The 11,672-nt window shown below is 60.2% G+C and overlaps 1 protein-coding gene across 1 annotated transcript in view; it reads right to left on the reverse strand.

Annotated features, from left to right (window-relative positions):
• Positions 1 to 10,890, reverse strand: part of SHANK3 (SH3 and multiple ankyrin repeat domains 3) — a 44,375-nt gene extending 33,485 nt beyond the window's left edge. Inside the window, exons 1-12 of the mRNA XM_039863002.1 lie at positions 10,752 to 10,890; positions 10,682 to 10,697; positions 10,266 to 10,567; positions 9,825 to 10,141; positions 8,975 to 9,046; positions 7,347 to 7,455; positions 7,122 to 7,273; positions 6,865 to 7,032; positions 6,659 to 6,775; positions 6,349 to 6,426; positions 5,507 to 5,573; positions 92 to 365 (exon numbers count right to left, since the gene is read on the reverse strand). Coding sequence (XP_039718936.1) covers positions 92 to 365; positions 5,507 to 5,573; positions 6,349 to 6,426; positions 6,659 to 6,775; positions 6,865 to 7,032; positions 7,122 to 7,273; positions 7,347 to 7,455; positions 8,975 to 9,046; positions 9,825 to 10,141; positions 10,266 to 10,567; positions 10,682 to 10,697; positions 10,752 to 10,890 — 1,811 coding nt within the window. The remainder of the gene's footprint in view (positions 1 to 91; positions 366 to 5,506; positions 5,574 to 6,348; positions 6,427 to 6,658; positions 6,776 to 6,864; positions 7,033 to 7,121; positions 7,274 to 7,346; positions 7,456 to 8,974; positions 9,047 to 9,824; positions 10,142 to 10,265; positions 10,568 to 10,681; positions 10,698 to 10,751) is intronic.
• Positions 10,891 to 11,672: the final 782 nt, after the last annotated feature.

Here is an 11,672-nt window from a genome sequence, read left to right on the forward strand (position 1 = left end):
CACCCCAAGCCTCGAGGGGCCAGGCCCACTGGGGCTCTCCCTCCCTCCCCACAACGGCTCCTCCTGGCTTGGGTCTCCCAGCCCCTCCTACCTGAGCTTGCTCTGGCCGCCCCGGCCTGCAGCAAGGCCACCAACGTCGCTCTCTTGGTCAGCATCCCGGTCCCGGTCTTTCTCCTCCTGCAGCCGCTGGAGCAGCAGCTGGTGCGGGAGGCTCCGCAGTGAGGGCCCGGGGGAAGCTGCCGGCTGCACCTCGCCCTTCAGGTTGATGTCGCTGGCCGAGCGCTGCAGGGGCCGCGGGGAGGCCAGGCCACTGGGGCCAGCTAGCCGCCGCCGCTTCGCGTAGCTGGGGGTTTCTCTGAATGGCACTGGGGGTGGAGGGGGATGGTGAGATTCTGGGCAGCCAGACAGGGTGACCTCCTTGTCCCGGTTTGCCCAGGCTTTCCAGATTTATATCTCAATAAAACCTCAGTCCCAAAAAACCGGGACGCTTGGCCACCCTCTGACGGAAGCCACCTTGCCAGTTCACGTTCCAAACCGCCAGCCAAGCGCTCTCGGGCGCTCAGATCGGAGCTGGCACTGCCCGTTCACAGGCTTCAGGACAGAGAACAGGCCACAAACTGGGTGAGGTTTGGTGACCAATCTCACCAGCCTGCTGCTGGAGGGGACCATTTGTAGTTGACTATAACTGGGGAGCCTATCAGTCAGTTCGGACCAGGGGTTGGCAAACTTCTGTAAAGAGCTGGGGAGCAGCTGTTTCAGGCTTTGTAAGGCACACAGTCTCTGTTGTAAGGACTCAACACAGCCGCTGTAGCACAAAAATCGCCACGAACAATATATAAGCAAATGGGTGTGACTAAGTTCCAATAAAACTTTATTTAAAAGGCAGATGGGGATTAAAAAAACATGATCCAACTATATGCTATTTACAGAAGAATCACTTTAGATCCAAAGACACAAGCAGGTTAAAAATAAAAGAACAAAGGTAGATGAAGATACTTCATGTAAACAGTAACCAGAAAAGAACTAAGTAGCTATTTTGATATCAGACAAAATAGACTTAAAGATAAAAAGTGTTACCAGAGACAGAGGACATTATATATTGATAAAAGTGTCAGTTCTCAGTTCATAAGCAGATTAACAATTGTCAACATTTATACATTGAACAACAGAGTATCAAACAAAAATATGAAACATTGACACATTTGGAGAAGTAAACAGTTCTACAGTAATACTTAAGACTTCGCCACCCCACTTTCAATAAGAACGTCTAGAGACAAGATCAATAAGGACATAGAAGACTTAAACCAGTTAGACCTAACAGCTACATGTAAACACTCCACAAAACAAGAGCAGGATACACGTTATTCTCAAGTGCACATGGAACATCTTCCAGGAGGGGCCATACATTAGACCACAAAACTGAGCCTCGATACATTTTAAAAGACTGAAATCATACAAAGTATCTTCTCCAATCGCAATGAAATGAAACAAGAAATCAAGTACGGAAAAAAACTGGAAAATTCAAATATGTGAAAATTAAACAACAGACTCTCACACAACCAATGCAGTAAAACAGAATTTACAAGGAAAATTAGAAAATACTTTGAGAAAATGAAAACAAAAACACAACATACCAAAACTTACGAGATGCAGCAAAAGTGGTACTAAGAGGGGAATGTGTAGCTGTAAACACCTGTGTTCAAAGAGAACAGAGGCCTCAAGTCAATATCCTAATTACATATCTTAAGGAACTAGAAAAAGAGAAGCAAACCAAACCCACAGCTAGCAGAAGGAAGGAAATAATAAAAGTCAGACACAGATAAATGACATACAGAATAGAAAAAGAAATACAGACACGATAAAACCAAAGCTGTTTTGGGGGGAAAAAAATCAACAAAATTCACAAAGCTTTTGCTAGACTAAGAAAAAAAAAGAGAAGACAGACACAAATAACTGAAATCGGAAATGAAATGTGGGGCATTACTACCAATTTACAGAATTAAAAAGGAATATGAGAGAATACCATGTACGACATATGCCCACAAATGAGATAAGCTAGAGGAGACAGACAAATTCTCACAACTGGCATGGAAGAAACAGAAAATCTAAACAGACCTATAACAAGCAACGCGACTGGATCAGTCATCACACATCTCCCAATGAAGGCCAGCATCAGAGAGCATTATTTATAAATTCTTCCAAACATTTAAAGAAGAATTAACACCAATCCTTCTCAAACTCTTCCAAACAATGGAAGAGGAAAGAACACTGTCTAACTCATTCTATGAGTTATTAAAAAATGAGCAACGGACTTGACATCTCTCCAAAGAAGATACACAAATGGTCAATTAGCCCATGAAAAGATGCTCAACATCGTTAGCCATCAGGGAGATGCAACTCAAAACCCACGATGAGGAACCACTTTACACTGAACAGAATAGCTATATTTTTTTAAGTGATAAGAACAAGTGTTGGGGCGGATCTGGAGAATTTGGAACCCTCATACACTGCTAGTGGGAACATAAAATGGTAGGAAACAATTCGGCTGCTCCCCAAAAAGTTAAATATAGGGTTACCAAGTGATCCAGCAATTCCACTCCTAAGTATTTACCCCAAATAACTGAAAGCAGGTACTCAAACAAATTCATTTCATGCACGTTCCTCGCAGCAATATTCATAACAGCCATAAGATGAAAACAACCCAAGTGTCCACAGAAGGGTGAATGGATGGATAAACAAACATCACGTACACCAACAACAAATTACCATTCACCCGTAAAAAAGAAGCAGTGACACACCCTACAATCTGGCTGCTGAGCGAAGCCAGACACCGAGGGTCACAGGCTGTTTGATTCTACTTACACACAATACCTGGAACAGGTAACGAGCTCCCTACAGACAGAAGGTACATAGGGAGCTGACAAGGGGAACATGGCGTGCCGGGGTGACGAAAATGTTTTGGAACTCAATAGAGTTGGCTGCACGACCTCGTGAATGTACTAAATACCACTGATTAGTCACTTTAAAAGTCAATTTCAAGTTATGTGAATTTAATTTTAAATGAAATATAAATCCTCAATTTTGAAGCTTCTATTTAAAGACAAAACAAAACAAAGTAACAGACAGCGTGCTGGATGTGGCCTTTGGGGTGACGTTTGCCAATCCCTGTTCGAGACTCCTGCTACCCAAGTGCGGGCCAGGGACTGGCAGCCTCACGTGGAGGGCCACATGCGACGCAGGCCCACAGTGACGTTCCTCCCGAGAACCTGTGCCCGCAGGTGCGTGCGTGGGGGCAGGGGCGGGGATGTGGGTCCAAAGGCAGTGCAGACAGGTGAGGGGGCAGAGGTGGCCAGGCCCAGGCCAGTGGCCCTGCTTCAGGCCCGTCAGCCTAGAGGGGGCAGGTGGAGCTGCCAGGAGGCTTCGAGGAGTCCTGTCCCCCGAGGGAGACAGGTCTCAGCCCATCGGCCCTCCAGGTGGGCTCCTTCCTGGAGGAAGAGGAAGGAGGGAGGGTGGGCCGACCTCCCCCAGCTCCTCCTCTCTGTGCAGGCCCTGTCCAGAATCCCCGAGTAGGGGGACGGGGGAGGACATGCGTCTGTCACTGAGGGAGTGTCCTTGGAGTGAATGTGTACAGAGGAAGTGGGGGTGACGGGGGCAGACCGCTGGATGGCCCAGGTCTGGAGAACGGCTCGGCCACTAACACCCCCTGCGCCTGTGTGTCCCTCCATCAATGTCCACTGAGAGCCACGTGTGGGCATCGTTGAGACGGTGAGGTAACACAACAGGGCTGATGGCAAACACGAACACGTCGCCGCGCAGCTCAGGGACATCTGGCCCTGTCACCTGAGTGCGTGTGTGACACCTGAGCAGGGGAGGTGCAGGGCCAGCACAGCGCATGACCACACCGGGACCTCAGCCCAGCTACAGAACACTTGACCCCAGCCAGGCGAGCGCACCCCGGGCCAGCCGGACAGGCCGCTGTCACAGAGGTGACCCTAGGGGGTCTAGCTCCTCTGTCCGCATCACGAAGGTGAGGGGCAGCTGGGCCTTCCTGCCTTTGGCTCAGATCACAGACAAGCCCCTCCCCCACCAGCTGGGCCAAAGTCCAGACCCACAGAGCCAAATCCCACACGAAGTCCGAATGACAGGAACACACCAGAGTTCACGTAGAATAACAGGGACGCTCAGCAGCTTCTCCACGGTTAGATGGCGAGCAGCGCGCCCCACACGTCACAAACCTGGTTTCCCCAGGCTGACGACCACCTCCGAACACAGCCAGGCCCAAGCGGACGGAGCCCTCGTTCTGCCTCCTGCCGCTAACTCAGGCCTCGCACCTCACCGCAGCTCTACCCCCGCCCAAACCTGGACCCAGCCCCAAGGCACTGCTACCCACTGATGGCTCAGGCCACTGATGCCGCCGCGCCGGACCACGCACGCCCTCCGGCGCCCCACCCACCATCATGGCCCCAGCCCCGTTTGGGGCACCAGAGGCCCGTCACCAAGGCTTCCTGGGGCAGACGTGCTCAGGGGAGGCTCTATATAGGAAGAGTCCTTAAACACAACCTTGACCTCCATCGTAACCCCAGTCCGAAACCCAACCCCAGCCCCGACAGTAACCGCACATCAGAACCAAGGGCCCTCGGAGCGGGCCCAGCCCTCTGCTACTCACTGCCCTTTTACACTCTCTTAGATGGAGTATCGACCGCACCGGTGGCAGAAAGGGGAGCCAAGTGCCTGTGTCCCAGAGGGCGCTCTGGGCAGAAAAACCCAGGCCAACCAGGACGCAGCGGGGCGCTGAGAAGGGTGCCCCAGTGTGGAGGCGGCTGGAGGAGGGGCCCGTGGCCAGACAATACTCTCTCAGGAAGGGGAGGCCCAGCCACGCCTGCAGCCCCTGCCACCCACACCGGGGACTGCCAGACTGGGCAGGTGCCAGACTGGCCCCACGTCCACCTGTGACGTTAGAGCGGGTAGACGCCTACGTGTGATGGCTGTGCCCGTCCTCCGGTGTGCCCTGGAGTTAAGACCAGAGGGCACGTCCTGGTCTGCCCTCCGGGACGAGTCACAGGCACGCAGACAGCAGTGCCCTGTCCCCATCGCGCCCTGTGGCTTTGCTGTTTTCTTGTGTGCTTGCTGACAGGACTCATGTGGCTAAGGCCTGCTGCAGGACACCTAAGCTAGCTCCTGTTCCAGGCTAGAACAGGAGGCTGAGGGTCAGTGTCTGAAGCTCACTGTCCCATGACCTGAGGGAAAAACGAATCTTGACCCTAACTCTAGCGATCCCTAAACCAACAGCCCTAAACTAACCCTGCCCTAAACCTTGACCCTGACCTGCCCACCACATGCAGGCCCTGTCCTCAGCTCATTCCGCACATCTGGTGGGTCCCTGATGAACCAGTGACAGCGAGAGCTAGAGAAAGGGGCTCGAGGCACCGGGCTCCCTTGGAACGTCCCCCCTACCCCCGACGACCCCACCCAGCCAGTCGGCAGAGACCGGGTGGGCAGAACTCACCAACGTCCGCATCTTTGTGGGTCTTGATGACCTCCGCAAGCTCAAAGTTCCCGGCGACGATGGCCACCTGCAGGGGGCCGGAGGGGGCTCAGCGCACCCAACGCACCACCCCCTGCCCGGCTGAGCCAGCACCCCAGGCTGCCTGGGGCTCCCAGAGCCAACCGAATGCTCCCGGCACACGGGGGGCACGGCTCGCGTACCTGCCCTCCCCGCGGCCCCGCCAAACACTCCACCACCCACCTCAGCCACAGCCTGCTGTGCCTGCATCTATCACTTTCCCCTCCTCTGCTCCTCCTCCCCTCAGCCCAGGGCCTTGGCCGGCCCAAGACCCAGTGCTGCCTCCACACCCAACTGGACAACCACAGAGGCCTGACCTGTTCTACCCACACCTCCTCAGAGACCTCTGAAGGCCCAGCTCCCTCCATGGTCCCAAAGTCCCCATGGCATGGTCCCCCACTCCCCGCACAAACTCCAGACTACACAGACACTCGTCCACCTAGTGCCAAAAACCAAACCCAGCTGGAGAAAGGCCTCGAAAACACCTCGTGAATTAGGTCAGAGACTGGGACCACCCCTCTCCCTGCTGGTTTGGCCTCTGCACCCCACCTGTCCTCCCTGGCCCAGAGCCATCTGACCCCCCTCTCCCTGTAAATGAGAGTTCACCCTCCACAGTGACCGGCCCCATGATCCCGCTGGCCACTATGCTGGCCCACCAGCACCCTCCACCACTCCCTGGGGTGGCTCTGGCGTGAGAGCCCTTATGGCCTCCAGGGAGGAACAAGGCTCAGAGAACCGAGAGGGACAGACACTGCCCCTTGCCCACCCCCGGGCCGCCCTGGCACCTGGAAGGCCGTCTGGCTGTTGTAGTTGCGGACATCCTTGTTGGCTCCGCGGAACAGCAGGACACGGGCACAGCTCTCCTGCAGGAGGGTTGGCGTGGGTGGCTGGAGGGGGGTCACAGTACGACAGCACGTGCACACACCCACAGACTCAGAACACACGTGCACGGGATGGGCAGCTCAGGTGAACGCATGCCGGGCCCACCTGGCCCTGAGGCCCAGAGGTGACACGCAGGCCTATGCGGCCACAGCTCACCGCAGGGCACTGATGCGCGCTCATGGGGCGTGCACACGCGCACGCGAGCAGCCGCACCTGGTTGTAGAGGGCGCAGACGTGCAGGGCCGTGTTCCCCGAGGCGTTCTGGGCCCCCATGTCGGCTCCGTAGAACAGCAGGTGCTCCAGGTGCTGCACGTGGCCGAAGCGGCAGGCCTGGGGACAGAGGGGCTGCTCGGACCCTGGACAGCGCCCGGGACCACCATCCTGCAGGGACATCCGGGCCCCCCTCTCCCAGAGCCCACCTGGTGGATCTCCTGCCAACCGTTCTCGTCAGTGGTCCCCAGTTGCGCATGGTCGTGCAGGAGCAGCTCGCAGCAGAGGGCGTCCCCGCCTCCCAGGGCGCTGTGGTACAAGGGCGTCAGGCCGCGGCTGTCCTTGTAGTCGGGTGAGGCGCCCAGGTCCAGCAGGGTCTGAGGGCGAGGGTGCAGGCTCTGAGCCTCGGGCCCTGTGGGCCCGGCCACCGCCCCCGCCCCGTCGCTGCCCCCGGGCCAGCACTGACCGTCAGGGCCGCGGCATTGCGCTGGCGCGTGGCGCAGTGCACAGCGGTGAGGCCGTCGCGGGAGCGGAAGTCCAGGTGGGCGCCGCCGTTCCGCAGCACCTTCAGCAGGTCCGCGGCGCCGTCCAGCTGGGCCGCGAGGCTCAGGGGGCACTCTGGGCGCGAGGAACGAGTGACGGTCAGGCCCAGCCACCCCAAGGCCACGCCCTCACCCGCCGTGCTGCTCACCTCCTGAGTCAGGATCGTGGAAGTTCGGGTCCAGCCCCTTGTCCAGCAGGCGGGCCACCTTGTCTGTGCTGTGCAGCTGGATGTAGTCCATAAACTTCTTGAGGTTCGCCTGGGACACATGGCCGCCCCGGTCAGCCTGCACCACCCGACCGCCCCTACCTTCCGCTGGCGAGCCCCAGGCCACCCAAGCAAGAACCAGACCCGCATCCCCACACTCCCAAGGTGGCCTGTCCCTTCTCTGGCCGATGGTCCTCACGGGCTCACCGTGTGTCCGACGCCCAGCCCCAGGGCCCTCCTCGCCCAGGGTCCCTGCTGTGACACGATCTGACTGCTTTTCATTAGTTCACCCAGCTGAGCACAGAGGCCCCAGGCCCTCTAAAATACTCGGAGCACACCGGCGACAGAGAGGGCGCCGGGCAGAGGCGGCCTCCCCAGGCGGGTCAGAACCATGAAACAGGACGGACTGAGACTGACGGGAGGGACCACAGCGAGCCAGGGTGGGCAGCGCGGCCACTTCGGGGCAGGCAGGAAAAGGGGCTGCGGCGAGGGGCCGAAACGCCCAAACCCAGCGAGACTCAGTGGAGTTCAGGAGTCGCCAGCGTCCCGTGGGTCTCTGAGAACAGTTTTGGAGGACAAGTAACCGTAGGAGAAACCCAGAGTGACAGGCTCACACCAGGACCAGTGGAGGGACAGGGAGACCTTTCCACAAAGGTCTCTGCCAGCCACGGAGCCGTGTCCGCTGACCACCACGAGCTCCAGGGCAGCAGATAAATTTGGCATGGAAGCTCCAAGGTCACAGAGAAGCCACTAGACACAGGGGTGACAGTGGCCAGATCCTAGGCTGCAGTTAGCAAACAAATGTCCACTGGTCCACAGGAGCCTGAGGTGGGAGTTCAGGTCCACTCGTGGGGAGGGGCTGTGGCACCCACCCTGCCCCCCCCCACATTCACTTGGAGAGGCAGCGAGGTGCTCCCCAAAGAGCATCTGGGGTCGGTCCCACCGAGCAGTAACTCCACAGGTGTGCCCGGGCACAGGGCCACAGAGTCACAGATCTGGGTTCAAGTCACTTGACTTCTCTGAGACTCAGTATCTTCATCTGCAAAGTGGGGTAAAATCTGTTCCTCCGAGGAGAAGACAGAGGAGATGCCCAGCTTCAAGTGCCCAGTGCCAGCGACACCAGGTGTGACCTGCTCTGCCCACCCCGGCCAGCTAGCTCCCCCAGGTACCATGCCGGATGCCTGCTTGCTTCTCCCTCACCCTGGCTCTCACCAAGGCCTCGGGGCCTCTCACTCCACCTTACCGAGCCCGCAAGAGGGGTCAGCAAGAGTCTCATCGGACTGGAACTCACTACCAGACCATGCACCCCGCAGCCACGGTACCCAGAGTCTGTGGCCAGCCCTCCAGCCACTCTCAGCACCTGCTCTGGAGTCCTGACCAGAGCAAACAGATGAGCCAGAGCTGCAGGGACTGTGGTCGGCCCCGGCCTGGAGTGGCAGTGCCAGTGCAAGGGAGGGCATCGAGGAGGAGCTTTAAAGGGCATTTTGACATCGTAAAACCCAGCTGAGGCTGAGGTGGGGGCCGGGGGCAGCAGGCACGGTTGGCGTCCCTGCTCGTGGCGGCCTCCTTACCTTCGTGTGAAGTTTCGCAAACTGCTTATCATCGATGAGGTTCTGGGCATAAACTCGTCTCTTGTACCGAAACTGCTCGGATAGAGAAAAGGCAGGGACAAGGCACCACCTGGGCGGAGTGCGCGACGGGTCCAGAACCCAGGGCTGCTCCTCCAGCCGCTCTGGCCTCACACTGCTCACCCGCCCTCCGTAAGGGAACCCTCCCCGCCAGCCCCGAACCGGCACCCGGAGCCCACACAAGCTCCAAGGCCACACTCGCCCAGCGGTGCGTGGCCTGCGACGGCCTTTCTGTCTCATTCTTGTCCCCAGGATTCCCTGGGAAAGCCCACTCCCCTTCCAAGATCCGGCCCAGGCTTTCCTCCCCAGACGCCCGCCTCTGCAGGGCTGCCCCTGCTTCCTGTGCTGCCACAGAGGCTCGGGTTTCGAGCTCAGCTGCCATAACACGTATTTCATTTCATACCCTCAGCCCAAACCGTGAGCCTGTCTCTCCAAGCCTAACGGCATGAACGGGTGAGCGAATGAGAAAGGGTTACGTCTGCCTCAGACTCGGCCTCGGCGGGGAACAGCTGGGCACACAGACAACGCGCTGCTCACCCCTCACGCTGCTCACGCCCGCAGCCCGCAGAACCAGGCTCCGGGCTCCCACCGCATATGCGGGCCCGGCACCCCGCTCCCGCCCCGCACGCTACATACACACCGCGCACTGCGCCGCACGCGGCCCCGCCGCTGCCACACTAAGCCCTCCCGGCCGTGTCCTCCCGGCCCGGCCCTCCACTGCGCCCGTCACAGGGCACGGAGGTGGCACCCCGCACGCCCTGCTCCCGCCCCGGCCGCGGCGCGCGCCGCTCACCTCCAGGTAGGGCAGGGGCGTGTCCAGGTTTGGCGGGTACTCCCGCAGGAGCCGCTGCTCGTCCAGGAACTTGCCGACGCGGCCCCGGGAGGGCGGCTGGAACAGCCCGTAGTTGAGCGCGTCCTGGAGACTGTGGTTGAGGGCGCAGAGCACGCGCTGCTTGGCGGCCCACACCGGCGCGGCCGGGTCCAGGCGCAGGCACTTCTGCGGCGGAGCGGACGCATGAGCGCGGACCGGCCCCGCCCGGCGGCGCGCGCGGGGCACCGAGTGCCGGGGTCCCCGCGGCAGTCCCCGGCTCGGGAGCCCACGCTGCTGGACTGCCCTCCAGGCCGGCCAGCAAAACCCGCCCAGGCAGTGCCAGCCTCCCCAGGCCCGCCCCGCCGGCAAATGGGAGGAGGTCCCCGCGGAGGAACGGCAGGGGAGGGGGGTGATGCCGCGGACCCTCCCGCCAGCTCAGCGCGCCGGTGGGGGCAGAGGGGCTGGGCCCCGAGCAGACCCAGGAGGCCGGGCCAGCGCGCAACTGGAACAGGATGCAGATGCGCACGACCAACTGTGGCCCCAGGGCCATCCATCCCAGCACGCCGGGGCCCGCGGCTGACTGCTGGCAGCCGGGAGTGGGGCGCAGGGGCTCGGCGTCCAGCCCCCCCCCCCGCCGGAGCCAAATCAGCCGCGCATAATGCAGGAGAAGCCGAGGGGGGGCCAGGACGGGGGAGGCCAGCGCCGGGGACAGGGCATAAAGGCTCCTGGGGGGGGAGGCTGGCAACTTGGCAGCATGCTCAGCTCAGCCTGCTGCCTTCCCAGGGGGCAGGCAGCGGCAGGGGGAGGAATACCTGCGCCAGGAACAGACAGAGACTGACCAGGGGGGCTGCACTCCTGGCAGCAGGGGCATGGGAGGGGCTCAGGGCCCAGCAGGGGCTGGGGCAGTACCGCGCCGGGTCCAGTCCAGGTGCAGTGCGCGGGGCAGGGGGCCCAGGGGGGCCGCGCGGGGTCGGGGAACCCCTAAATCGCTGTGTGGGGAGATGCGCTGGGCAGCGGGGACCGCGCCCTCCTGACCGCGGGCAGGCATCCTGGACTCCTGGGGAAGGTGAGGCAGGGGGGTCCTGGAAGGGGCCACATTCCAGGCACAGATCAAGAGACAGGACAGAGGAGAAAAACAGAACAGTTCTGCAGGGGTGGCAGCTTCTTTACTCCACCGACCTCCCCACCCCACCGCGCCCCACCCCGCCCCACCCAGGGCCCGGGGGACGGGACGGGACCGACCGCGCCCCGGCCCTGGGCGTAGCACGGAGGCGACCTCGGCCGGGAGGGGCCCGGTGCTCCGCCACTGCTGGGGCCGCTGAACCGGGCCACCTCACCCTTCCGACCACGCCGCACGGGACTCCGCGGTGCCCCCCACCCCTAGTTGAGTTTGGGGAGTTTGTTGCGGACTCAGGCCCGCCTCTCCTGCCCCCTCTTCGGGCCCTCTGGTCCGCCCAAACCCAAGGCCTGTCGCCCCCTCTTCGTCACCTTAGCAACGACAGGATGGGGGCGCGACCTACGAGAAAGGGCTTAGGGGAGGGGGCGCTACTAGTCTCCACCTGCATCGGGGAAGTGAATTTTAGTTTTACGCGTTGTCGTGGCAACGCGGGAGGGGGTGATGCGTGGGCGGAGGAGAGGGGAGCGCTGTGAAGAAACTGGCTCAGGCGGGCCCGCCGCCCCTCCAGAGCAGGCCAGGCGCGGCGACCCCATGAGCCTCACAGGACCACCCCAGTGCGTGACGCGCTGGGCCCCCAGGCTCCCGAGAGCAAAGAGCAGCCACTAAAATGTCTGAATATCCGTGCTCTCCGGAGGAATACCTCCTGACTCCCC

Source organism: Pteropus medius, unplaced genomic scaffold (assembly GCF_902729225.1).
Source record: "Pteropus medius unplaced genomic scaffold, Ma_sr-lr_union100, whole genome shotgun sequence".
Classification (NCBI taxonomy): domain Eukaryota; kingdom Metazoa; phylum Chordata; class Mammalia; order Chiroptera; family Pteropodidae; genus Pteropus; species Pteropus medius.